This window comes from Scyliorhinus canicula, chromosome 1 (assembly GCF_902713615.1).
Source record: "Scyliorhinus canicula chromosome 1, sScyCan1.1, whole genome shotgun sequence".
Lineage (NCBI taxonomy): Eukaryota > Metazoa > Chordata > Chondrichthyes > Carcharhiniformes > Scyliorhinidae > Scyliorhinus > Scyliorhinus canicula.
The window spans coordinates 285,920,058-285,945,533 of record NC_052146.1 but is presented as its reverse complement, the minus strand read 5'-3'; the positions used below and the strand labels follow the sequence as shown (position 1 = coordinate 285,945,533).

Genomic DNA, 25,476 nt, shown 5'->3' with positions numbered 1-25,476 from the left:
CTGCAGTGGTTCAAGAAAGCCAACTCACCACTGCCTTCTGAAGGGCAACTAGGGATGGGTAGTAAATGCTGACCTAACCAGCAACACCCACAACCCGCAAAACAATGTAAAACCAACATGCAGTCATTTTGCTGATAATCTTTGATTTTTAAAAAAAATTTATTTGATTTGTCACATGTACCAAAGTACAGTGAAAAGTATTTTCTGCGGCCGAGGAACGTACAGATTACGTACATAGTCGACACAAGAATAATCAACAGGGAACATTGGCAAATGGTACATCGACAAAACAGTGATTGGTTACAGTGTGGAACAAGGGGCCAAACAAAGCAAATACATGAGCAACAGCAGCATAGGGCATCATGAATAGTGTTCTTACAGGGAACAGATCAGTCCGAGGGGGAGTCGTTGAGGAGTCTTGTAGCTGTGTAGAAGAAGCTGTTCCTGTGTCTGGATGTGCGAGCCTTCAGACTTCTGTACCTTCTGCCTGATGGAAGGGTCTGGAAGAAGGCAATGCCTGGGTAGGAGGGGTCTCTGATAATGCTGTCTGCCTTCCTGAGGCAGCGAGAGGTGTAAACAGAATCAAAGTGGGGGTGGCATGTTTGTGTGATGCGTTGGGCTGAGTTCACCACACTCTGCAGTTTCTTGCGATCTTGGACTGAGCAGATGCCAGGCCAGGCTGTGATGCAGCCGTATAGGATGCTCCCTATCGCACATCTGTAGAAGTTTGAGAGAGTCGATGGAGACATGCCACATTTCTTTAGCTTCCACAGGAAGCAGAGATGTTGTTGGGGTTTTTTGACTGGTGCATCAACGTGAGTGGACCAGGACAGACTGTTGGTGATGGTGACCCCCAGGAACTTAAAGCTATCGACCATCTCCACTTCAGAGCCATTGATGCAGATGGGAATGTATGTCGCGCTGCGCTTCCTGAAGTCGATGATCAGTTCCTTGGTCTTTCCAACATTCAGAGAGGTTGTTTTCGGTGCACCATTCAACCAAGTGATTTATCTCCCTCCTGTAGTCTGATTCTCGTTGTTTGAGATGCGGCCCATCACAGTTGTGTTATCCGCAAACTTATAGATTGAGTTGGAGTTAAATGTTGGCACTCAGTCATAGGTGTATAAGGAGTAGAGGACTGAGCACATATCCTTGCGGGGCTCCGGTGTTGAGGACTATTGTGGCGGAGGTGCTGTTGCCCATCCTGAGATTGCGGTCTATTGGTGAGGAAGTCGAGGATCCAGCTGCACAGGGAGTGGTCAAGTCCAAGATTGCAGAGTTTGGTTATTAGTCTTGTTGGGATAATGGTGTTGAAGGCGGAGCTGTAGTCTATGAACTGCAGTCTTACTTACGTGTCCTTATTGTGGAGGTGTTCGAATGTTGATTGCAGAGCCAGTGAGATAACGTCTGTTGCAGACCGGTTGTGGTGATAGGCAAACTGCAGTGGATTGAGACCGCCTGGAAGGCTGGCAGTGATCTGTCTCATGACTAGCCGTTCGAAGCATTTCATGATAACAGACGTTAAGGCCACCGGTCGGTAGTCGTTGAGACAGGCTACCTTGTTCTTCTTTGGTATTGGAATTATGGTGGCCTTCTTGAAGGAGGTGGAGACCTCAGAGCAGAGGAGCGAGGTGGTGAAGATACCTGCGAATACACTCGTCGGCTGATCTGCGCAGGCTCTGAGTGCTTGCCCAGGGACTCCGTCGGGGCCCGTCGCTTTCCGTGGATTCACTTTCAAGAAGGCAGCTCTTACCTCGGAGGCTGTAATATGAGTATGGGTGTGTCCAGGGATGTTGGGGGCGGGTGGCACTGATATATTGGCCGACTGCTCAAAGTGGGTATAGAACTTGTTCAGATCTCTTATGAAAGACCTTATCAAATGTCTTTAGAAGTCTAAATGTTCAACATCTTCTGAACGACAGGGTTTAGAATTATTTTGTCAAACAGATAGGCAATCAGAAGAATGGGCCAAAACACTGGGCACACAGAATACATCTCTCCTGAAAACAGGCAATGTTTTTTTTATTAGCTGTAATGGTATAATAAAATAAACCTTACCTCGCAAAATCTAAAGTGCCATCAGTGAATGTTTCAAAAGATTTTTCTCCTTCATAGTAATCTGAAATGGTAAAACGTACAAGATGAACACAAAATGTTTCATACTTCACTTTCAAACCTGCGAAATGTGTTAACATTAATCATTGATGGGAAGAACCATCGATGATGGATATTGCCTGGCTCCGTATGATCAACAGCACACCTTCAAGATATATTTAAATATTTGATTTAATAACACTTACCAAGCAGCTGCTCAAACTCATCATCATCCACATCTTCCAAAACTTCGTTTTCTCCTCTGGATCTTCGCAGTTTCGACGATGCATCAAGTCTTTTGTAATACCTGAATAAAGTTAAAATCCAATAGATAATTAGGCACTTTAAACATCACAACTGTTAATGTTCCTTTAGCTCTGTTGCCATTGGAATCAAATAATTCAGATTCAAACTGATCATGACCTAGTCTTTACATTCAACCTACCCCAGCTGAACCTCTAGTTTAAATAATAGCCATATGTTGAAAAATAGCTGCCAAACCTTTGTTGCACATGGCTATCATTGAGTTAAAAATTTAAATTAGCTATATATTCTTAAAATAAGAGGTTTTCTAATCAGATCATCTTTATATGCGGATTCATTAAACATCCTGTAATCTGTAATTTACGGCATGGTTCAGCAGAATAAGGCAGAGTAAAATACGATTGAAACAGAACAAGATGCGCCACCTGAAACAACTACCTTGGAAGAAATATAAAGATTTGTTACCCATTGTACTGTGGCAAGGATGGGCAATAAATGTTGGCTTTGCCCGCAATACCCCACATTCCATGATCAAATAAAAAAACAGAATAAAGTTTGTCGTGGATTACCTCGATTTTATACGGATTTCATTCTCGCATAGGATATAAACCAAGGATTCACAAGTATCAAACTCTGCACTCCCCCCTTGATGAATGCAGGATTTTAGATGTATGGATTATAAACATTTCGCAATTTAAGGGTTAAGAACCTGGGGGTTAGAGAGTGTGTTTGACTGCAGTAGACAAGTTTTTAAAATAATCTTGTTTTGCAAGATCAGAAAGCTTTTAGGAGCCAGAGGTGAAACTGGTCAGAGTAAAAACAGCCTGGGCTAATGCAATATTGTTCGGCTCGGGGGCGTCACTGGGAAGTTAATATGTATTCAGCCTGGGGAGTTAATTTGTTTCCAGCTTTGGTAGATGAGCTTAAGCATTCACAGTTTGAGAAAGCTTTTTGAGTTCAGTTCAGATCTGACTAACCTTTTAAACCACAAGTAACGTTTTTGCTCTCACAGTAGGATTGTTTACAAAAAAGGTTATAGTATTTAAAGCGGAGAAGACTTGTCTGAGGACAAGATAAAAGCTGAGACAACCCAGTTGAAACAAATTTCTGAACCAGCCAGAGTCTGCTGGGGTTCTAACAGGAGCCAAATCTGTTCTGGAAAGCAGGTATTACTCTGTGCCACTCGAATGTATTGAGAGCCGAATGTTCTTTTTCCTTTCTTGTTGTTTATTTGGGAATAGAGATAGTAATTAAGGGTATGGTATTTACTGTATCGAGTAGTACTGTTTAAGGGATAATTGTAAGCTATTTTCAAGTGCGCTGCTAAAGAGTTTAATATTGTGTTAATAATAAAGTTGTGTTTTGAAATACCAAATCTCTATTTCTTTGTGCGATCACTCCCGGAGAGGTATTCTTCCCGCATAGTCTTACAAAAATAAAAACAAAATTAATGTTTCAGTCCAGTATCCTAGCCACTGTTGGGGTCTCGTCTGGGATTGTAATAATAATAAATATAATAATAATAATATGTACCCATTTATTAAGATTTACCAACTTCAGTTACTGAATATTTTAACCATATTCAAACAGCTGCCATTTATATTGTACCTTTAACATAATGAAGTATTGAAAGGGACTTCACAAGAGTGTAATTGGTCAATACAAATCAAGGAGGAAACATCAGGACAGAGGACCAAACTTTGGTCAAAGATATAGGTTTTAGCGAATGGCATAAGAGAAAGAGAAGAGCAGGATTACGGAGGCCCAGAAAATGAAAGTACGCCCATTAATGGTGTAGAGCAGGATTTCCTGAACTGGTTTCCGCAAATCTACAAAATTAGAAAAATGTTACAAAGAAAGAGGCGAGTGCGGGTGCGCATGTGGGAACGAGCAAGAGGAGTGCACGAGAGGAGTGTGTCTGTTAGGAAAGAGTTTAGTCCCAAATACTCAATTTGGAATTGGAGCTTTAATTGTTTAATCGGGTGTTCTTATTGCCAGCAGCCCTGCTCCCGTTATACGTTAAATCAAAGGAGCAGTGACAAAAAAGCTACGATTTAAGTACTTTTACTTGTAATAAACATACAAGAAATTTTTTTAAACTCTGATAAATTACATTTTTGTATGGTTGTACCTGCTGCGTGAAAACAATCTTTTAACTTTTCAACACAATAGAATGTTTCTCAGGGATTCAGTCAGTACTCGAGAGGATCCATCGTTGGAAACATTTGTGAAATGCGGGTAATGAAAATACACCAGATAGAAAGCCGAGGTGATGAAGCAATTTTACAACAAGATGTCATCAGTGTACATGTGGAATCTTTCAGACATGGCGGCGCAATGGTTAGCACTGCTGTCTCAGCACCAGGGACCCTAGTGCGATTCCAAACTTGGGGACTGTGCGGAGTTTTCACATTCTCCCAGTGTCTGCATAGGTTTCTTCCGGTGCTCCGGTTTCCTCCCACAGTCCAAATATGTATAGGTTAGGTGAATTGGCCAGGCTAAATTGCCCCTTAGTGTCCAAAAAGGTTAAGTGGATTACGGGGATAGGGGAAGGAGTGGGTCTCGGCAGGGTGCTTTGTTGGAGGTTCAGTGCAGACTCGATGTGCCAAATGGCCTCCTTCTGCACTGTAGGGATTGTAATGTCTTCAAGGTGCAACATTTGTTAAATAAGAAGGGGCTAAAGATAGATCTGCGTACGATATATAACAGCGCTAGATTGGAAAGACAAGCCACTACAGGAGATTCTCAAATTACAACCGGAAAGATAAGAAAGGAACCAAGCAAGGGAAGTCACACTCAGCCAGACAGCGGAGGAGAGGCTACTGAACTAATGGAATGAGGAGAAAATGTGCACTGTGGTAAGTCCTTTCAACTGTGCTTTTGATTTTGCTCCATTGTTCCTTGTAAAGCACGCCCAAGATTTTAGTCTTGCGAAGAGCTAGATAAATGTGCACGCTTTTGTGTATTAATTGATCTTTGTCGGGTACGTGCAATTTCACAAATTTTAATAAAATCCAAATGCTATAAAATAACTATCTTACCTGTGGAAAAATATTTCATCCACTGGGATCTGGCTCTCCTCACGTTCAATATACCTCTGACTATTCACTGTAAATATTATAAACCATAGCAATATCAGAGTTCCATTCCAGAACCCAGGACTACAAGTTAATCATTTAAATTCTGGAATAAAAGATAGATCAGATTGAGACTAATTTGCTAACTCTGAATAAAACATGAATTAAATAGTAGTGGCTTTAAAGATGTAAACAGATTAAACATACTAACGCAACAAAACTATGCTTTAATCCATGTGGTTTCAGAAACATCAGATTTGCCTAAATTGATCTTGGTTCAATGATGTATTCTGCTGAATTCCAAAATGTTTCCAAGCATCCCCTTCATTTTCATTCACAAGTGACCATCCCAAGTCCAAATTTACCAACTAAAATTTATAAGTCACTCATGAAAAACATGATTTAGTGGGTGCTACAAAAATAATAATAATCTTTACTGTTACAAGTAGGCATACATTAACGCTGCAATGAAGTTACTGTGAAAATATGACTTCATGTTGTGACCTATAAATATTTTTCCATGCTCCTTCCCCATCTCTACAATTTATCCAAACCCAATTACAGCACGGTCAATGAGGTAGCCTTTCCCGTTCATCCTAATCATGGGGAATAGTTTAATTTCCCTGTGCCACCATGCGCAAATGGTCATTTAAAAAAAAGTATTGCCAGCTAAAATCAGTTAACACAATATAGACCTGTAACTCCTTGATTTGTATCACTCAGCATCGCACTGCAATGCACCTACATACCAAGTTATTGGGGGAGGTGGTTGTTAATGCATTATTAGAAAATCGATATTTTCAATCTGTAGAAAATATTGACACCGACTGGCACAACTGAACTATAATAAATGGCTTAGTATGATGATGTTGGGGGCGGCACGGCGGCACAATGGTTAGCACTGCTGCCTCACAGCTCCAGAGTCCTGGCCTCAGGTGACTGTCTGTGTGGAGTTTGTACTTTCTCCCCTTGTCAGAGTGGGTTTCCTCCGGGTGCTCCGGTTTCCTCCCACAATCCAAAGATGTGCAGGTTAGGTGGATTGGCCATGCTAAATTGCCCCTTAATGTCCAAAAGGTTAAGTGGGGTTACTGTGTTTTGGGGATATGGTGGAGGCATGAGCTTGGGTAGGGTGCTCTTTCCAAGGGCCGGCGCACATTCGATGGGCCAAATGGCCTGCTTCTGCACTGTAAGTTCTATGAATGTTACTATGCTGCATTGTGCCAAGCCTTTGAATAGAAAGAGCTGTGAAGGAAAATAAAAGTATATTCTCAAAATACCTTTTGATAGTATCAATATACAAGGCCAATGACTCTATTCCATTGCTGGAATTACCGTTTTCCTTAATTAATTACCTGGCAGGTTGCGCACATCATTCAGCAGAAGTTTTTGTTTAGGCTGCATCACAATACTGTCAGTGTTTTCTGCAATAACAAAAACACATTCTGTCAAAAGACTAATCTACATCGAAGAATGTAATCAAATGTACATATGAAAGTGAATGACAGGAAAAGACAAACCTGTAAGGACAATAAGAACATAAATGTCTAGGAAGTTACTCTTTCAAAAAAAACAACAGGATAAAACATTCTGTCTCCAGTGGCAAAGAAAATTCAGAGCATACAACTCCTCTTGCTGCGTATTATTTGATCTGATCTTAACATGTTGTTCATGTTTACTTTAGGCCTTTTTTTTTGCCAATAGGAGCACCCATTCCAGATGATGATCAACAGTGAATTTATCCCCTAAGAGGGTGTTGGTGACCATGGACATCCATTGGATTGGTTTATGATTATGCTTGGCAAAGTCCTGCAGTGGTTTGCCATTGCATTCTGCAGTATGGCTGACCAGGAAACCTTCCTGCTCTTGCTACCTGCTATCGGGCATATTGGATGGATTTACAGGCTCCTTGGCCATATTAGACTATAAGACTCAGAAGCAGAATTAGGCCACTCGGCCTATCAAGTCTGCTCCACCATTCAATCACGGCTGATATTTTTCTCATCCCCATTCTCCTGCGTTCTCCCCATAACCCCTGATCCCTTTATTAATCAAGAACCTATCTATCTCGGTCTTAAAGACACTCAGTGATTTGGCCTTCACAGCCTTCTGCTGCAAAGAGTTCCACAGATTCACCATCCTCATCTCGGTTTTAAAGAATCGTACCATTAGTCTGAGATTGTGTCCTCTGCTTCTAGTTTTTCCTACAAGTGGAAACATCCTCTCTACGTCCACTAGATCCAGGCCTCGCAATATCCTGCAAGTTTCAATAAGATCCCCCCTCATCCCTCTAAACTCCAACTACAACAGACCCAGAGTCCTCAACCGTTCTTCATACGAGAAGCTGTTCATTCCAGGGATCATTCTTGTGAACCTCCTCTGGACCCTTTCCAAGGCCAGCACATCTTTCCTTAGATACGGGGTCCAAAACTGCTCACAATACTCCAAATGGGGTCTGACCACAGCCTTATACACCCTCAAAAGTACATCCCTGGTCTTTTATTCTAGCCCTCTTGACATGAATGCTAACATTGTATTTGCCTTCCTAACTGCTAACTGAACTTGCACATTAACCTTAAGAGACTCGTGAACAAGGACTCCCAAGTCACTTTGTGTTTCTGATGTCCTAAGCATATCCCCATTTAGAAAATAGTCTATGCCTAAATTCCTCCTTCCAAAGTGCATAACCCCACACTTTTCCACATTGTATTTCATTTGCTACTTCATTGCCCATTCTCTGAGCCTGTCCAAGTCCTTCTGCAACCCCCTTGCTTCCTCAATACTACCTGTCCCTCTACAGATCTTTGTATCATCTGCAAACTTATAACAGTGCCTTCAGTTCCTTCTTCCAGATCATTAATGTATATTGTGAAAAGTTGTGGTCCCAGACAGATCCCCGAGGCATACCACTAGTCACCAGCTGACATCCTGAAAAAGACCCCTTTACCCCACTCTATGCCTTCTGCCAGTCAGCCAATCCTCTATCCATGGCAGGATCTTACCCGTAACGCCATGGATTCTTAACTTATTTAACAATTGCCTCTGCGGCACCTTGTCAAAGGCCTTCTGGAAATCTAAATAAATTACATCCACTGGTTCTCCTTTGTCTAACTTCCTTGTCTGACTTCCTTGTTACCTCCTCAAAGATTTCTAACAGATTTGTCAGACATAAACTCCCTTTGACAAAGCCGTGCTGATTCAGTCCGATTTTATCATGCACTTCCAAGTACTCCGCGATCTCATCTTTAATAACGGACTCTAAAACCTTACCAATGACCGGCCTATAATTTCCCGTCTTCTATCTCCCTCCCTTCTTAAACAGTAGTGTTACATTAGCCACTTTCCAGTCCTCTGGGACCCTTCCTGCCTCCAGCGATTCCTGAAAGATCACCACCAATGCCTCCACAATCTCCTCAGCTATCTCTTTCAGAACACACCTTCAGAGGCTATGAAGTCCTGAAGTGGGAGATGAACCTGGAGAATTGGACACAGAGGAAAAGACACTACCACTGCGTCACAAGACCTCTGCGCATTATGTCACAATTATATAATCACACATTGAGGGATTTTGTTCAAGAAAGTACTCGTAGAAGAATACGTTATGCAATGATATATAAAACACCACTTCTTTTTCTAAACAATGACAAAAACAGAGCCTACCTTTTCCTTTGTGTTGTTTGGGGTTTCTGTACACAAAACGATCAAGAAATCTCATTAATGTGAAATCCTGCAGAGGGTCTCCGGAATATTGGATCTGGTTACCCTACCAGAAATTATACAAGCAACAAGTTTATTTTTCCAACTCACAACAGATATAATTTTCATAAACCCAGTGAAAGGTAACAAGTGGGCAATGTTCACAAAATTGGTTTAAAGAGTAAACTGGCACCTAACAAAATCAAAACTGTAGAAATTTGTTTATAAAGCAGTTTAAGCAAGAAAACAGATCTATCAAAAAATCTCCAAACAAATCTGCGGGAGAGGGGAAAAGCGAAAGACTACAACTGCTAGCAGTGTCCTTGGGCCACAGATGGGATACATCATCCAAGATTCCCATTTATGACCACTCTCGAGTGAACCTTAATGAAAGGAGACAGGGAAGGTGGTAAGACAGGAGGGAGTGTCGCAATTTTGATCAGGGAAACAATTACAGCAGCAGGAGGGACGACATCTTAAGAGGGCTCTTCAAATGAAACCTTAAGAGTAGAACTTAAAAACCAAAAAGGAGCAATCACTTTGTTGGGAGTGTTTCTATAGAGAAATAGAAGAGCAGATGTGTAGGCAAATTTCAGAGAAGTGTAAATGTAATATGGTAGTGATAGTGGGGGATTTCAACTGCCCCAACATTAACTAAGGCTCTCATCGTGCGAGAGGGTTAGAGGGAGCGGAATTCTTAAAATGCGCTCAGCAGAACTTTTAACCCAGTAAATAGAAAGTCCGACAAGAGAGAGGAGGAAGTCCTGAACTTAATGAAGCCAGGCAAGAAGTTGAGGAATCAGTGGGGGAACATTATGCAGACAGCGATCGTAACTCCGTTAATTGAAGATTGTTGTGGAAAAGGACAAGGATGGGTCTGAAATCAAAATTCTGAACTGGGGAGGGAAGTCCGATTTTAATAAGACCAGATATGATTTGGCCAGTAGCCTGAGAGCAGATACATTTAAGTAAATCTGTGACAGAACAGTGGGATGCATCAAGAAGACCAATAAAGAAATGGATGGGAACCAACAAAACTATGAACCCGGTGATACAGGGATACAGCACTGGATAAAAAGAAAAGAAAAGGAGCTTATGGCAGACAGAGAGGGCTCAATAGAGAGGGCTCAAACAGCAGAAGCCGTAGAGGCGTATAGATGTGCAAGGGGAAACTTAAAAAGGAAATTAGGAGAGCAAAAGGGCACGTGACAGGATACTGGCAGGTAAATAAGTTAAATCCTAATTTTTTTTTATGTCCGCCAAAGGATGGAAGTCCACCAGTTGCGAGGTGAAACTGGAAGTTTATTTCTAGTTTACAAGCAGAGAATGCAGCAAGTGCTTATCCACCAAGTGAGTGCCGGCCAGTTCTCGTCCATCCAGTTTATACCGGAAGCTGGAGATATTCCCTGGCTGAAGGGGCGGAGCTGTGGTATTCTCCTCAGGATTCTCGGAAGGACCAGAGCCCCCGTCACCGTTAGGCTTAGGCAGGGCCTAGTTATGACATCCCTCTCACCCACCCCAACGTCCGTCGCCAAGGAGGAGGGAGAAACTGAGGAAGAGGGCTGATGAACCCTCTTTGGTGCAAGCGGAACATGGGAAGATGGGTCGGTGGCCGTGTGGTGTATAATCTAGCTGAAGAACTCCGTTTTCGACTGGAACGTTGTGGCCGACAGGTGGAAAGCTGGTCCCAGTATGTCCGGCTCCCGCAGATGCTTCAGGAGGCCCGTTTCCAGTTCAGAAACAAGAGGCCAGCACTTACGGGCAGGGCCGCATACCTGCTAATCCTGGGAACTGCGCACCTTCACCGCGTATCCGGGAGTAATACCCCAGTGAGTGGGAGTCGCACAGCCGATAAACAGCTCTGCCGGAGCCACCCGTTACGGTACGCAGCATGGTCTGGTACATAAACAAAAAATCGACTAAGCGTGTTGTCTGATGAGCCCGTCTTCTGCTCGGGGAGGCCCTTTTGGAAGTCTGGATGGCCCTCTTAGTCAACCCTTTGGACGCTGGGTGATAGGGAGCCATCTTCACATGCCGGATGCCATTGGCCTTAAGAACTGCCTAAAAGTCTGCACTCGTGAAGGAGCCCAGTTGTCCATCACAAGGACCAGGATGCCATGCATGGAGAAAGAGAAATGCATTTTCCCCACTGTCACGTGAGGTTATGGTCCCATAATACCGATGGACCCCACAATTTAGAATGGAGCATTGAGTTCATGAACGGGCCAGCAAGTCAGTGTGCCCGGGCCCAGATATAGCCCACCATTCCCCATGGTGGAAAAAACGCAGCGGCAGGGAGCTGCTGGTGTTCCTGTTGTTGAGGCCAGCTTCTCGATGTCTGAATTGAGTCCCACCCATCAACATAGCTCCGTGCCATGCCAGTATCTTCATCGCCCCTGGTGCCTATTGTGCAAGTCTCGTAACACGAGTGCCTGGCCTTTAGCTGGGATCATGACCTGTGTGCCCCAAAGTAGGATGCCATCTTCAATACTAAGTTCGGACATCCTGGAAGAAAAAAGCCCGTAGTTCCCGACACTGTCGATGCTGGCCATCTAGGAGCACAAGGAATCACACCCACCATGGACTGATGTGCCAGGGTCAATTTGCAATGCCTTTGGGGCACGGTAGCATGGTGGTTAGCATACATGCTTCACAGCTCCAGGGTCCCAGGTTCGATTCCCGGCTGGGTCACTGTCTGTGCGGAGTCTGCACATCCTCCCAGTGTGTGCGTGAGTTTCCTCCGGGTGCTCCGGTTTCCTCCCACAGTCCAAAGATGTGCGGGTTAGGTGGATTGGCCATGCTAAATTGCCCTTAGTGTCCTAAAAAAGTAAGGTTAAGGGGGGAGGGGGTTGTTGGGTTACGGGTATAGGGTGGATACGTGGGTTTGAGTAGGGTGATCATTGCTCGGCACAACATCGAGGGCCGAAGGGCCTGTTCTGTGCTGTACTGTTCTAAGAAAAGACTCGGTGACCAGTAGAGACTCCATAAAGTTCAACATGGCCACTATTGCATCCGCCTGAGGAGCAGGAGGAGGAGAAAGAAGAGAGAGAGATGTCAGTTGGAAGGGGCAACCTGCTCCATAAATTGGCATGTGCTATACGAGTCCCTGGCTGATGCCCAAAAGAGTACTCTTAAGCAGCGAGCAGCAGTCCCTTTCCCTGGATGGGCAGAATTGTCTTATCTTCTCAAAATAGGCTCAGGAGAGATTGGTGATTCATTGTAAGTGGCAAGCAGCAATGCCCATCACTGGATGCAAGCCAATGTGATGGGCAGCATAGTCTTATCTTCTCGAAATAGGCCCAGAAGAGGTTTGTGATCTGTAACGAGAACAAGGTGGCGACCATAGACATATTGGTGGAGCTTTTCACTCCGAAGACCTCCGAAAACCCTCCTTACCATTTACGTTTTTGTGCCCAGCTGCTGTCAGGGACTCTAATTCGCTTGGCCGTTCTCTATCATCCAGCACCTGATGGGCCAGGATGACCTCGATCCCGTAAGGCGATGCCTCGCAAGTGACTATCAGGGGTTTACCCGGTTCATAGTGGGTCAAAATGCTAGCTGAGGATAGTTGCCATTTGATTTAACAAAAAGCTGCAACAAAAAGCTGCCACCTGGACTGCGCCCCAGAACCAGTCCTGGTGTTTCTGCAAAAGGTGGTGAGGGCCAGTGTCACCTCCAGGTTCGGTACGAATTTACCATAGTAATTCCCCAAACCCAGAAATGAGTGGGTTCTGCTGTGTCCATTGGAGGGGGGGGGGGGGGGGCAACTATATGGCGCGCACCTGGTCTTCCACCGGTGCAACCTGTCACGGTCCACGCGATATCTTAAGTAGATGATCTTCTTGGTGTGAAATATGCATTTCACCTGCCGCAGGCAGATGCCAAACTCTGAAATCTACTGGAGAACTGCTTTTAGATTCTGCAAATGTTCATGTTCTGTCGCGTCCGCGACCGGACATCATCAAGGTATACCACAACCCGCGGTAGGCCATGGTACAAGTCCAATCTGGAGGTAGTAGCTGCAGAGGCATACAATCCCATCTGGTTTGAGAACCAGGAATACCGGTACCACCTAACTGGAAAGACATACAGGCGGAATAATGTCCAGGCAGCCAGGTTCCATGTTCAACTTATCCACCAAAGCACAGGGTATGGGCCGTGCCTGAAAAAAACATGGTTGAGCCTCCAGGTCGACGTGGATTTTAGCTACGGCGCCTTGGATGGTCCCATGACTGGGCTGGAAAACTGCGGAATTTCCCGAGCACCTCGACTAGCCCACCGGACCCCACTTGTAGGATGCAGTGCCAGTCCAAGCACTGCGCCCCAGGAGGTTGGGGCCATCGCAGGGAGTTGGGCCGGTTGATGGCCATAAACAACAGGGGTCCACACCCTCCCTATGATCTGCAATTGCACCTCCGTATATGTAGCCAAACGAACCGAGGTGGACACCAAAGTCAATGTCTCACCACCCCGCTGTTGCTCCTCCGTATATGTAGCCAAACTAGCCCCCCCCCCCAGTATCCAGTTCCATGTGTAGCCAATGCCCATTTACCTTCACAGGGATGCAATTGGGGACCACGTAAGGCGCCGTCAGGCAAAGGAGATGCATCTCAGCTTCCTTTTCTCTTGGAGTGTCTAAGTGACAGGCCCTGTCCCTGGGCTGGCGCCGGTACAGTGGGGGCCCGCGGCAGCCCCACACTGCACACGGAAGGACATCATCTTTCGCTGGCTCAGGAAAAGGCTCTGGTTGATCATTGACCATTGGCCAGTCCCCTGCCCGACCGGTAAGGGGGGGGGGGGGGGAGAAAGAGAACACACAAAGATCCGTGCGCCAGGGGTTGACCTCCATTCCTTGGATCTCTTGCTGGACTCAGCGCTTTCTTGAGACAGGGTGATTTGGAGCACCTCTCAAAGTGGGCTCGCCCAAGAGCCGTCTCTGGGTCTCAGCATCGCTGATGCCACAAACAAGGTGATCCCATAACGCATCTGAGGGAGGTCCCATATATACAAAATTCAGCGAGCCTCCGTAGTTGGGTGATGAATTTAGTCAGGGACTCACCCGGGGCGTTTTCCGTCATATTAAGACGGTATCTCTGGACGATCACAGAGGGAGGTGGGCTAAAATGCCGCCCAACGAGCACAAGCTGGGCGAAGTTGCGGGTGTCTGACGTATCGAGTATGAGAGGTATTGGATAATCCCATACTTCTGAGCCCTGCACATAGTCAGCAAGATCACTGTTTGCGTGTTGTCTTCAGGTGATATTATTGGCAGGAAAATGGTAGCGCATGCCCTCTGCATATTGGGCCTGGTCTTCAATTCCGACATCAAGCGTGTACAAGCAGCCAAACAGAGGCATTGCAAGGGACTGCACTGCGGGTCCTAACTTGCAACTGAGTCTCGGGAAGTGGTTGAGCATGAAGGCCTCAGCGTCAACAGGGGACCGGTATTGCTCCTCGTTGCCAATATTATATCCGTGAAAAGAAAAGAGTCCACAACCAGTTGCAAGATGAAACTGGAAGTTTATTTCTATTTACAAGCAGAGAGTGCACGCAAGTGCTACAGTACTCAGTGAGTGCCGTCCGGTTCTTGGCCTTGCCTATTGTATACCGCAAGCCGGAGATAACTCCACCCCTTCAGTGAGGGAGCCGCGCATTCCCTTAAGGATTCTGGGAAGACCAGATCCCCGACGGCGTAGGATTCGGCAGTCCTAGGTTACGACAGTTTTAAAAGTACATTAAAGGGTAAAAGGATAACTAGGGAAAAAGAATAGGGTCCATTGCGGACCACAGTGGTAATTTGTGTGTGGAGCCAGAAAACGACGGTCGGATTGAAATGGATACTTTGTATTGGCATTCACTAGTAACAGGTACGGTGTGGGTTTAGAAATCAGGGAGAATACAGAACAAAGAAAAGGCCCTTTGGCCCTTTATGACTGCGCCAACCATGCTGCCCGTTTAACCTAAAACTTGCTACACTTCTGGGGTCCGTATCCCTCTATTCCTATCCTATTCATTTATTTGTCAAGACGTCCTTTAAACGTCACTATGGTACCTGCTTCCACCAACTCCTCCGGCAGTGAGTTCCAGGCACCCACTACTCTCTATGTAAAATAAATCCCTTTGACATCTCCTTTAAACTTTGCCCCTCGCATCTTAAACTTACGTCCCCTAATAATTGGCTCTTCCACCCTGGGAAAAAGCTTCTGACTATCCACTCTGTCTATGCCCCTCAAATTTTGTAGACTTCAATCAGATCGCCCTTTAACCCCCATGGTTCCAGTGAAAACACACTGAGTTTATCCAACCTCTCCTCATAGCTAGCCAATTTTTATATTCAATGCCTCGGCTGATGAAGGCAAGCCTGCCGTATGTCTTCTTGACTTACCTTCTCCACCTGCGTTGCCACTTTCAGTGATCTGTGTCTGTGCACCCAGATCCCTCTGCCTATCAATAGTCTTAAGGGTTCTGCCATTTACTGTATATTTCCCACCTGTATCAGGCCTTCTAAAATGCATTACCTCACATTTGTCCGATTAAACTCCATCTGCCATATCTCTGCCCAAGTCTCCAACCAATCTACATTTTGCTGTATCCTCTGACAATCCTCATCACTATCCTCAATTCCACCAACCTTTGTGTTGGCCACAAACCTACTAATCAGACCAAATACATTTTCCTCCAAATCAATCGGGGCAGCACGGTAGCATAGTGATTAGCGCAATTGCTCCACAGCTCCGGGGTCCCAGGTTCGATTCCCGGCTTGGGTCACCGTCTGTGCGGAGTTTGCACGTTCTCCCCGTGTGTGCGTGGGTTTCTTCCGGGTGCTCCAGTTTTCCCACAGTCCAAAGATGTGCAGGTTGGGTGGATTGGCTATGCTAAATTGGCCTTAGTGTCCAAAATTGCCCTTCGTGTTGGGTGGGGCTGCTGGGTATGGGGTGGAGGTGTGGGCTTGGGTAGGGTGCTCTTTCCAAGAGCCAGTGTAGACTCGATGGGCCGAATGGCCTCCTTCTGCACTGTAAATTCTATCTATCTATGTGCTACAAACAGCAACGGTCCCAGCACTGATCCCTGCGGATCACGACTAGTCGCAGCCCTCCATTCAGAAAAACACCCACCCACTGCTACCCTCTGCCTTCTACAACCGAGCCAGTTCTGTATCAATCTTACCAGCTCACCTTTGATCCCGTGTGACTTCACCTTCTGCGGAAGGACTGTAATAGAATCAGTAGAATCCCTACAGTGCAGAAGACGGCCATTTGGCCCATCGAGTCTGCACCGGCCCTCTGAAAGGAGACTCTGCCTAGGCCCACCCCCCACTCTATCCCCATAACCTTGTGCGTTGATCACAGCCAATCCACCTAACCTGTACATCTTTGAACTGTGGGAGGAAACCGGCACAGACTAGGGGGGGAAATGTGCAAAACTCCACAGTCACCCACAGTCAGTATTGAACGCTTGACCCTGTCGCCGTGAGGCTGTAATAAAGAAATGAACATCGACAGAGAGGAGAGTCTGGCAGATTAATAGTAGACAAATATCCAGGGCCAGATGAAACGTAACCCAGGCTGTTGAGTGAGGCAAGGGAAGAAATAGCAGGGGTGCTGGCAATAATTTCTAATTCCTCTCTGGCCACAGGAGACGTGCCAGAGGACTGGTGGATAGTCCTGACTCAAGAAGGGTGGAAGGGATAAATCAGGAAACTACAGGTCAGTCACTCTGACCTCAAAATGGCGGGGGAACTTTTGGAAGCAATTCTGAGAGTTAGAATTAATATGCATTTGGTGAGGCAGGCATTAATCAAGAACAGTCATCGTGCTTTTATTAAGGTGAGGTCACGTCTGATCAACTTGACTGAATTTTTCAAAGAGGTGACCAGGTGTATGGATAAGGGCAATGCATTTGACGTAGTCTACTTGGACTTCAGCAAGGCGTTTGATAAAGTTCCACATAGGAGACTGATAGTGAAGGTAAGAGCCCATGGAATCCAAGGAAGTTTGGAAAATTAGATCCAGGATTGGCTGAGTGGCAAGAAGCAGAGGGTGATGCTTGAGAGGTGCTTTTCTGACTGGAAGCTTGTGTCCAGTGGGGTCCCGCAAGGATCAGTGTTGGAGCTCTTGTTGTTTGTGGTTTACATATGAATGTATGAGGATTAATCAATAAATTCACAGATGATACGAAAATTGGTGGGGTGGTAAATACTGAAGAGGATAGCCTTAGATTACAGGAGTTTCTAGACGGTCTGGTCTGATGGGCTGAACAGTGGCAAATGGAATTCAATCCAGATAAGTGTGAGGTGATGCACATCAGCAGGACAAACAAGGCAAGCGAATACATGATGAACAACAGGACTCTGGGAAGCACCGAGGATCAGAGGGACCGTTGTCTGAATGTACACAAGTCCCTTAAGGTAGCAGGGCAGGTGGATACAGTGGTTAAGAAGGCATATGATATACTTGTATTTATAGCCGAGGCATAGAATTTAAAAGCAGGGAGGTTGTGCTGGAACTGTATAAGATGTTGGTTAGGCCACAGCTAGTGTGCAGTTCTGGAATCCACACTATAGGAGGGATACAATAGCAGATGCAAGGGTGCAGAGGAGATTTACCAGGATGAAAATGAAATTAAAATGAAAATCACATTGTCACGAGTAGGCTTCAATTAAGTTACTGTGAAAAGCCCCTAGTCGCCACATTCCGGCGCCTGTCCGGGGAGGCTGGTACGGGAATCGAACCGTGCTGTTGGTCTGCTTTAAAAGCCAGCGATTTAGCCCAGTGAGCTAAACCAGCCCCTGGGCTGGGCTGGAGACTTTTAGCTATGAAGACATATTGGGGCTGGTTTGGCACAGGACTAAATTGCTGGCTTTTAAACAGACAAAGGCAGGCCAGCAGCACGGTTCAATTCCCGTATCAGCCTCCCGGAACAGGCGCTGGAATGTGGCAACTAGGGGCTTTTCACAGAAACTTTATTTGAAGCCTACTTGTGACAATAAGCGATTTTCATTTTTTCATTTCATATTGGATCGACTGGGATTGTTTGCCTTGCAGCAAAGGAGACTGACGGGGATTGAGATGTATAAATTATGAGGGACATAGATAAAGTAGACAGGAAGAAATTTTTTCCCTTGGTTGAGGGGTCAAAGACCATGGGGGGCATAGATTTAAGGTTAGGGGCAGAAGGTTTACAGGGAATGAGAGGAAAAACCTTTTCACCCACAGGGTGGTGAGAGTCTGAAATTCACAGCCTGAAAGGGTGGTGGAGGCAGAGACCCTCGTAACATTTAAGTAGTATTGAGTTGTGCACTTGCGATGCCAAGGGATACAAGGCTGTGGACCAAGTGCTGGAAAATGGGATTAGAATAGTTAGGTGGTTGTTTTAGTCTGGCGCAGCCATGATGGGCTGAAGGGCCTTTTCTGTGCTCTAAATCTCTATGACTATGTATTTAAACTAGATTAGATTGGCTGCAGGATGACATCCTGCAAGCGTAATTTGCCAACAAACACACAAGAATTGTCTTCTGGGTGACGCCAAGAGGTTTGGTGATCTGTGAAACTGCAGGAAGGGGAAGTGACATTTGGAAAAGAAATACTGGTGTGACAAATTAGCAACTGAAACAACTATTCCAGGTGTCGTTTTGCAAGGAAATTCCAAATTTGATAAGTAACTGAAGAACAATTTTGTTGAGGTAAAAGATAGGTAAAACAGCCTACCTCATAATAAATTTATGTATCTTACCTGCAGGATAGTTGTTGCAAGAGTGCGACGGATGGGTGGAAATGTTCACTCAACTGGGAGGAAACAAGAAAATTTAATGAATGTAAATAAACTTTACATACTTCTAGAAAACTATTTTCTGTTCATGCACATTTAGAAACAGTTTCTCCAACATTTAAATAAGGTAAGTACCCATGTTATTTATGCTTCAATAGATATATTTGATGAATTGTGCAAAATTACCTTTTCTGGACCTACAACTAAAGTCCAGAAACAGGATCCTGTTGATTACAAGTAATCTGGATGGAGAGACAGTGTCAGAATGTAGGCAATGGGGCAAGGATAGGATCCTAAAAGATCCTGGGTAAGTTGTAAAGCAGAGCACCAGAACAGTATATTACAGAATGGCAGGGTCTGGATGCATCCCAGCTTCCACCAGAACATGTATAAGCAAATTCAGGGCGGAAGAGTAACAAAGGAAATGGCCAACACCATCAAAATAAATTAATTGTTCATTTAACTCATTGCTGTTTATTAAGCCATAGTGTGTACAAAATGGTTGCCATGTCTCTCTACATTAAAGTACATTACACTTCCAAAGTATTAAATTAGCCCTGAAGTGCTTTGAGATGTCCTGAGATTGTGAAGCGTGCTGGTTTAGTAAAGTTCTTTCTTCTATACTAAATGAAATCCAACAATAAAACCATTTGAAGAACATGCCTCTTGGACAAGCATACCTCATTCTAAATTTTATAAAAGCTGCATTTCTAAATAGGAATTCATATTTAGCTTAATTTTAAATTTTGGGATATGGATTTGGACTTTCTTTTGTAAAACTTCACTTTGTTCAATTAAATGTACGGCATAACTAATGCCTCCAACGCCCCCATAAAAAGAATGTTGACCAGATCCAGCATACAAATAAAAGCATTCTCCAATGAATCAACTTAAGTACTAAAACGGTCTGATGTCAGGACACTGTTCTAGGGTGTTGAATACCGTTTGGTAGGTCTTACAGTTAAGTCTTTGCAGTCTTAAATAGGTCAACTGTATTTATTAACTACAAGACTGTGTACATATCTACAGTAAAAGATTCAACGTAGGAGCTGTCTCCATGCTTGTTTGTTCATAGACTGAATTAGAGGTATGGGTCATGTGTTCTCTTATAACATTGTGGATGGTATTGTACTCAGTCCCACGCTAACTCCATATGTGCCACTTCCCTATATTAAAACTCCCCATCCACCCCAAGTCTTAATTCAATATATTTGAAGTTATTTTAGTTTATTCCATGTATTTATACTATTATTACTACTCCATCTCCCCACTTTTCATTTGGAGGTTGTTTGGCATCTATGTATCTTTTCATCCTCTTTTTCCATTCCTTGGTATTGAACTACTTTGTGGCAATTGTCATGTCAATAAGACGCAAAAATAAATTAAAGCTGTTCTTATAATCTCTTTTGCTATTTTTAAAAATGGAATTTTGCAGAACCACAAGATGGCTGCTACAAGTCACATGGCTCAAGACTGGTCACCTGTTCTGGAAACATGCAACAGAGATTAGTAGAACAAAAGACTTCCAATCATGTCCTTGAGAAATCTCACCCCCATTGTAAGGCCACGTAATAATCACAAAACTAGGCAACTAACAGACAAACCTGCCCCCCCCACCAACATGATAACAAAGGCCTTGTTAACAAAGGCAGGGAATCAAAACTGATTATACCTTGCTAAGGGAAAAAATGGACTTTGGCCAGAAATACAGAAACTGGTTAGCTCTGCTGCCTCATGGCGACAAGGACCCAGGTTTGATCCCAGTCCACTGTTTGTGTAGGGTTTGCACATTCTCCCCATGTCTGCGGGGGTCTCACCTCCACAACTCCAAAAGATGTGTAGGGTTGGTGAATTGGCCACACTAAATTGGAAAAAAAAATAACGGGTACTCGAAATTAAAACAAAGCTGAACGAAACCCCTAACAGCCGACACCAACTAAAAAAGGAAATTAATGCATGCCATCTTTCAGAGAGCTGATTGCTTGATTTCAGAGGGTTGGTGCAGACTCGATGGGCCCAATGGCTTCCTTCTGCACTATCAAGATTCTGTGATTCTATGAATAGCCAAATCCATTAAATAAATTTGTGGCCAAAACCAAACTTCCCAAGAAACACGCGGAAAAAAAAACAGAAAACCTTTATCACCTGGGTGCAAGAAGCTCCAAGGATCTACCACCACCCTGTTACTGATGCTTAGTCAGATCCCAACAGTGGCTGGGAGGAGATTTGCAACTCTTTAAAGTATTAATGCGGTGGATAGATCGATTAATTCCAAGCATGCCAATAAGAAATAGGTTTGGTTCTTTTTATAAACAAACTTTATTAAAACAAGAATAGAAAACAATATTTAAACTTTTAAACTCCAACCCCAACAATAATAGATGACACGTAGTTTCTTAGCCTTAACACACTAGTTCCCATTAAACAGCACGTTACATGAACATACAGCTCTCACTCCACTTACAAGGCAGGCAAAGGCAATACTTACATTTAACAAAGCAATTTTTCTTCTGTTCGGGAAATTCGTTCTGAACCCTTTTTCAAAGCCCACCTCAGTGGCAACTATCATGACCTCACTGTCAATTTCCAACGCCTTCTTCTACCTGTTCAACACAGGATTCTTTTACTCTCTCTCTTTCTAAGCTCCGTCCAGCCCCTCAAACAAGGGTTCTCTGCTGGAGTTTCCAAACTTGAACCGATCTTTGTAATCTTAGATATACATCTAACCTCGCATTGACAGACAAAGAGGCCTTTAATGGGCTAATGGCTGGTCAGACAGGTGTCCTGAAGGACAGTGGATCTGCGACATCCTGTGTACTCTCACTAACTGGTTTAACTCTGACTGGGACAATGTAACTCGGACAGCTGTGCACGTATCCCTCGGACTGAGTGCGAGCAATTTGTTTCCCCCTCAGCCTGTTTAATCCCTAAATTGCCTGCTACATCTTGGATCTTATTACTGGACCAATTTTCTAATATCTCCCCTCGCGTAACACCCCCCCATCTTCTCTATGAAAGACAACAAAGCCCTGGCCACTCCCTGTGGAGTAAGAGAATTGAGGCTTGGAACATCCTACCGAGGGTCCAAAACACAGTTCAAGTCCCCATCCAAAATGAGCTGCTACAAATCTAAATTGGGGAGGGAGGTCAGCAGACTATTAATAAATCCAGCAGAGAGCAGTAGAGCGGAGCTGCTGATTGGCTGTTGCGGGGAAAATTTGCATCAGTGCATTGCGGTCACTGCATCCAGAACGTGTACCTGAGCAAGACACCCTCCATGTTCAAGTGAAGGCAAGCATCCAGCAGATGGCAGTAGAGCGGAGCTGCTGATTGGCTGTTGCGGCCTTTTGGCTCAGATCAAGTGTCCACTTGATCGAGGGAAGCTGAGGATTTCGATGTCGATCGTGGATTGGACAACACGGCGGGATTGAAGGCATCAAAGAGGAAACGTTTAGAGCTCTGCTGCTATTGGTGGATCTTCATGCCGGTCTAAGCCTCTGGTTTAGGCCTAACGCCGGTACAGTTTAGACTCAGAGCTATGGCTGCAGCTGCATCCCGACCACCAGGCTGGGGAATGCAAAACACTGTCCGAGTTACAGTGAAGAAGTCGGAAGGGGAGTCGCCTGTGGATCGGAATTTCTTCGTGAAGCGGGTGCTGCGGGTTTCAAGCATCAGACATCTTCTGTTTGCAAAAACTTCCCCAACAATGGATATTTTGACGTCACCTTCAAGAGTGTTGCAGCTTGCATCAAATTCTTGAACGTGTTCAAAGAAAAAGGCAACCAGAGCCCCCTGTCTATCCTGACTGCGGAGCCTCTGTTCATGCTACCGTCGCAGCAAAACCGGGTTGTTACAGTGCACACGTACAACCCCCACGTGCCCGTGTCTGATGTGCTTACGTTCCTCACCAGGTACGTCGAGCTGAAAAGTAACAGCGTGCAACTGAAGGACACCTTTGGCATCTGGACAAGTGAGCACCAGGTAAAGGTGACCCTTAGAATGGACGGCAATGGAACCATCGTACATCCCCCCTCCAGTTTCGCCATTGGAGGAAATCGTGGCTACCTCTACTACGTGGGGCAGCCACAAGTATGTCGCACCTGTGGCAAAACGGAGCAGGTTGCCGCCAATTGCAATGTCACATTCTGCAAAAACTGCAAGCAGGAGGGCCACATGACAAAGGACTGCAAGGAAGACAAGTGTTGCAACCTGTGTGGGGAGGCCGGCCATCTTTACAGGGCCTGCCCAAAACGTGGGGCAACGTAAGCACAAATCATCAGTGGCGGAGTCAAAAAGGCAACCACAGAGGAAGTTCAGGCACCCTCCATCGACAAAAACACCACATCACAGAATGCTGAAGATCAACAGAAGGGCTCTCAACAAAAAGTGGAGGCTCCAGCACAACCTGACAATCCAACCCCAACCTCATCTGACAAGGAAGACTCAATGGAAGAGAATGGAACGAAGAATAAAGAGCGCTGGGAAATGCCGAACAGGGACAAACGAAAGAGGAAACAGAAAAATAAACCGAAGAAACCCCTGATGGTGAATGGCAAAAAGTAGCAACTTCCAGCTAACCGCCTTAGCGCCGACACCTCCTCCGATGAGGAAAAACAAACTAAGAATCGGCCTCAATTAAAGAGGCAAAGTACCAATGTGGAACAGGATGCACAGACCCCCAGACCACAGACCCCCCAGACCACAGACAGGAAAGAAAATAAAACACGTTGAGATCACCAACCTCTGGTCGATGGGAACAGCAATGTGACCAACGGCCACCAAACACCGGATATTGAAAACAAGGTCACAGACCAGCTCCAGAAATCAAGCAGCAGCAACAACCCAAGCGAAAACCGGCCTGCAACCCCAACATCCACTGACTGCCACGACGGACGTCAGGGCTACACTACCCCCCTCCAACGCACATCCGTCAAGTTCACGGGCCCAGTGCAGACCAGGACAGCTTTCTCAGCCCTGCAACTGTGCAACAGTTTGCGAGCACCACCGGCATGCTGGGGAACATTGAACAGCTGGAACACCCAACTGTATAGACTGTGGACTCAGATTGATAAATCTACCTTTTTAAAATGGGGTTTAAAATTGCATCTATTAACGTGCGAAGCATTAAAGATACTTTGCGGTGTGTAACCACACTCGGCTACTTAGCAAACGTGAAAACCGACCTACTGTTCCTGCAGGTGTGGGGGATTCCGCACCTAAACAACTACAGGCGTTGGTCGAGCTGGTGGTCCCACGGGCATCCATCTGGTCAGGAGGAAACGACTGCCGTTCCTCCAGCCTGGGTATTGTGCTACGGGGAGGCAATTCCGAGCGGCTGGCAGTCCTTCAGCAACTCCCACTGCTGTTGGGCACCTCCAAGCCGGTCATTCTGGGCGGTGACTTCAACTGCATTATCGATGCGGCTGGATGATCCGGCAGAGCTGACATCAAACTAGACGCCACGTCCAGACTCTTGATGGAAACGGTAAAAGACGCCAAGCTGCTCGACGTCTTCAGCAACCCTGCAGACGGAGCGCAGCGTAGATACACATGGTCACGGCCAGACGGGTCCGTCCGCTCCAGGATAGACTTCTTCTTTGTGTCCTGTGCTTTCACGGTCAAGCCCACAGACGTTAAGCCGGTATTCTTCTCTGACCACTGCCTCCTACAGGCCGACTGCCACCTGCAGGAAAACCAGGGGACGGGCAGGGGGACATGGATGCTGAATGTAAAACTGTTGACTCCAGAGAACCTCGAGGAACTTAAACGGGATTACAAGGGTTGGAGAACCATGAAACCCCTCTTTGAGTCTCCACATCTCTGGTGGGAAGCAATCAAGGGGATCAAAAGGTTTTTCATCCTCAAAGGCGTTCAAAAGGTGAGAGAGAGAGAGACAAGAGGCCATGTCCAGGCTCCAGAAAAGTATGCAGAATTTGCTCCAGCTGCAGTCAATGGGGGTTGATGTCAAGGAGGATCTCCAAGAGGTGAAGGTCCAGCAAGCATCGCTCTACACCTCGGAGGCCTCTTAAGGTTATCTTCCGTTCCAGAGTCCGCTCCGTGGAGCAGGATGAAAAGTGCTCACGCTTCTTCTTCCAAAAGGTGCACGGAGAGACCTCTGTGATCAGCAGCCTGAAGGAAGGAGATGGCTCTGTAAAGTCATTGCAGTCTGACACCCTGAGGATCAGTAAATCCTTTTATGCCGGACTGTATGATCTGAAGCCAACAGATAGCATTGTTTCCCAGACCTTCCTGTCGTCTATCACGGAGGTCTTGGGTGACAGCGAGCGGGAAAACCTGGACAAACCGCTAACTCTGGACGAGCTGACAAAGGCCGTCAAGTCCTTTGAGACGAGTAAAACTCCCGGAAGCGATGGCCTACTGGCCGAGTTGTATTCGGCTCTGTGGGACTGGATGGGCCCAGACCTGTTGGTAGTGTACGAGAGTATGCTTCGGGACAGCAGCATGTCAGAATCAATGAGGAAAGGCATCATCACCCTCATCTACAAGCAGAAGGGGGAAAGGGAAGAAATTCGAAATTGGCGACCCATTTTACTGTTGAATGTGGATTACAAGATTCTAG

At 45.4% G+C, this 25,476-nt stretch overlaps 1 protein-coding gene across 1 annotated transcript in view; it reads right to left on the bottom strand.

Annotated features, from left to right (window-relative positions):
* The window catches only part of cebpz (CCAAT enhancer binding protein zeta), a 50,217-nt gene that overhangs the window by 5,685 nt on the left and 19,056 nt on the right, over positions 1-25,476 (bottom strand). The window contains 7 exon segments of the mRNA XM_038814556.1: positions 2,059-2,119; positions 2,301-2,401; positions 5,400-5,466; positions 6,788-6,856; positions 9,093-9,195; positions 18,861-18,880; positions 18,883-18,913. Coding sequence (XP_038670484.1) covers positions 2,059-2,119; positions 2,301-2,401; positions 5,400-5,466; positions 6,788-6,856; positions 9,093-9,195; positions 18,861-18,880; positions 18,883-18,913 — 452 coding nt within the window.